Source organism: Myotis davidii, unplaced genomic scaffold (genome assembly GCF_000327345.1).
Source record: "Myotis davidii unplaced genomic scaffold, ASM32734v1 scaffold81, whole genome shotgun sequence".
Lineage (NCBI taxonomy): Eukaryota > Metazoa > Chordata > Mammalia > Chiroptera > Vespertilionidae > Myotis > Myotis davidii.
This window is the reverse complement of record NW_006291554.1, coordinates 710,606-711,901: the sequence shown is the minus strand read 5'-3', so window position 1 is coordinate 711,901 and position 1,296 is coordinate 710,606. Positions and strand designations below refer to the sequence as shown.

The window sequence follows — 1,296 nt, the reverse complement described above, 5'->3', positions numbered from 1 at the left end:
GCCCAATACACACAGTTTCTGTCCTTCCAAAGAGTTCTCTCCTGCTCCCTTCTAGGCAGCTTCCCGCCCGCCCGAGGCAGCCACTGTGATGCACAGTGGTACCATGGGTTACTTTTTCTACAACTTTGTACCAATGGAACCCCACAGCGTGCACTCTTTTGTGTTAGGCCCCCTTCACTCAAAATAAAACTTCTGAGATTAATCCATGTTCTGTGTATCAGGTGTTCATTCTTCTTTATTCCTGCATGCGGCAGGCAGGCAAGTGGTTAGGAGCCAGTGGTTCCAGATTATAAGATGGACATCCCCCAAGGGGTCCCAGATTGGAGAGGATTCAGGCTGGGCTGAGGGACCCCCCCTGCCAATGCACAAATTTCACTCACCAGGCCTCTAGTTTTATTATAACTCCAAGTCCTCACTTTCTCCAAAGTCCTTTCCCATCCAGAGCTTCTGAGGGTTAGTATTTCTAAATGAAGCGTTGCCATGATTTTCCTTAGCAGAAAGGAGAGGTGTCCTTGGTGCCACTCACAATGCCTGGTTGGCCTGCTGCTCGTTACTGGTGCCTAACACACTAAGGAGCTTGCTTCAGAATACAGGCCAGAGCTCCGCCTCCATCAGGAACGTCTTGCTATGAGAACAACGTTGGCTGAATCACACAGTGTGCATAGTGGTGGAGTTGATTTTACACTTCGCTGTGCGTCCTTATTTCCTCCTGAGCTGGTTACAGACATCTGGGGGAGTGGGGCAGACTACCCTTGGAAGAGCAGCCAGCAGACCATCCTTCCCTCACCCAGGACTGGGTTTTCTCTTCTCCCTCCAGGGAACCATCGAGGAACATCCTGCGGAAAGACCTGCCGGGAAGACCGGGATGATGAGTGGATGGGGGTGAGCCTGGCCCGGCAGCCCAGGGCCGATGGCCGAGTTCTGGTAAGGCTTCCCGGTGGCAGGGGTGGGTGGGGGGTGGGGGTGCTGCAGGGAGGGCTGGCACTCTGAGCGTGAGTGACTTTGATCTCTTGGGAAAGCTGGGTGGCATGGTGACAAGGGCTTGGCTCTGATGTTGTCTAAACTGGACTGCTGTTTGGACAAATGACTGATCTCCATCTGTCAGATAAATAATGTCTGTCCCAGGGTGCAGAGAGGTGGCAGTGGAAACATAAACAAAATGTATGGGAAAAGTACTTTGTAAATCTTGTTCACAAATATTTGTGCGAGTCTTTTTAAGTTGAAGTTAATTTACATAAAATGCACAGATCTTAAGATTGCAGTTTGGGTTGTGACAATCGTGCACACTTGTGTAAC

General features: G+C 50.5%; 1 protein-coding gene across 1 annotated transcript in view; it reads left to right on the top strand.

The window, feature by feature from the left end:
* Positions 1 to 1,296, top strand: part of ITGA9 (integrin subunit alpha 9) — a 257,076-nt gene that overhangs the window by 2,311 nt on the left and 253,469 nt on the right. The window contains exon 2 of the mRNA XM_015564847.1: positions 818 to 924. Coding sequence (XP_015420333.1) covers positions 818 to 924 — 107 coding nt within the window. The remainder of the gene's footprint in view (positions 1 to 817; positions 925 to 1,296) is intronic.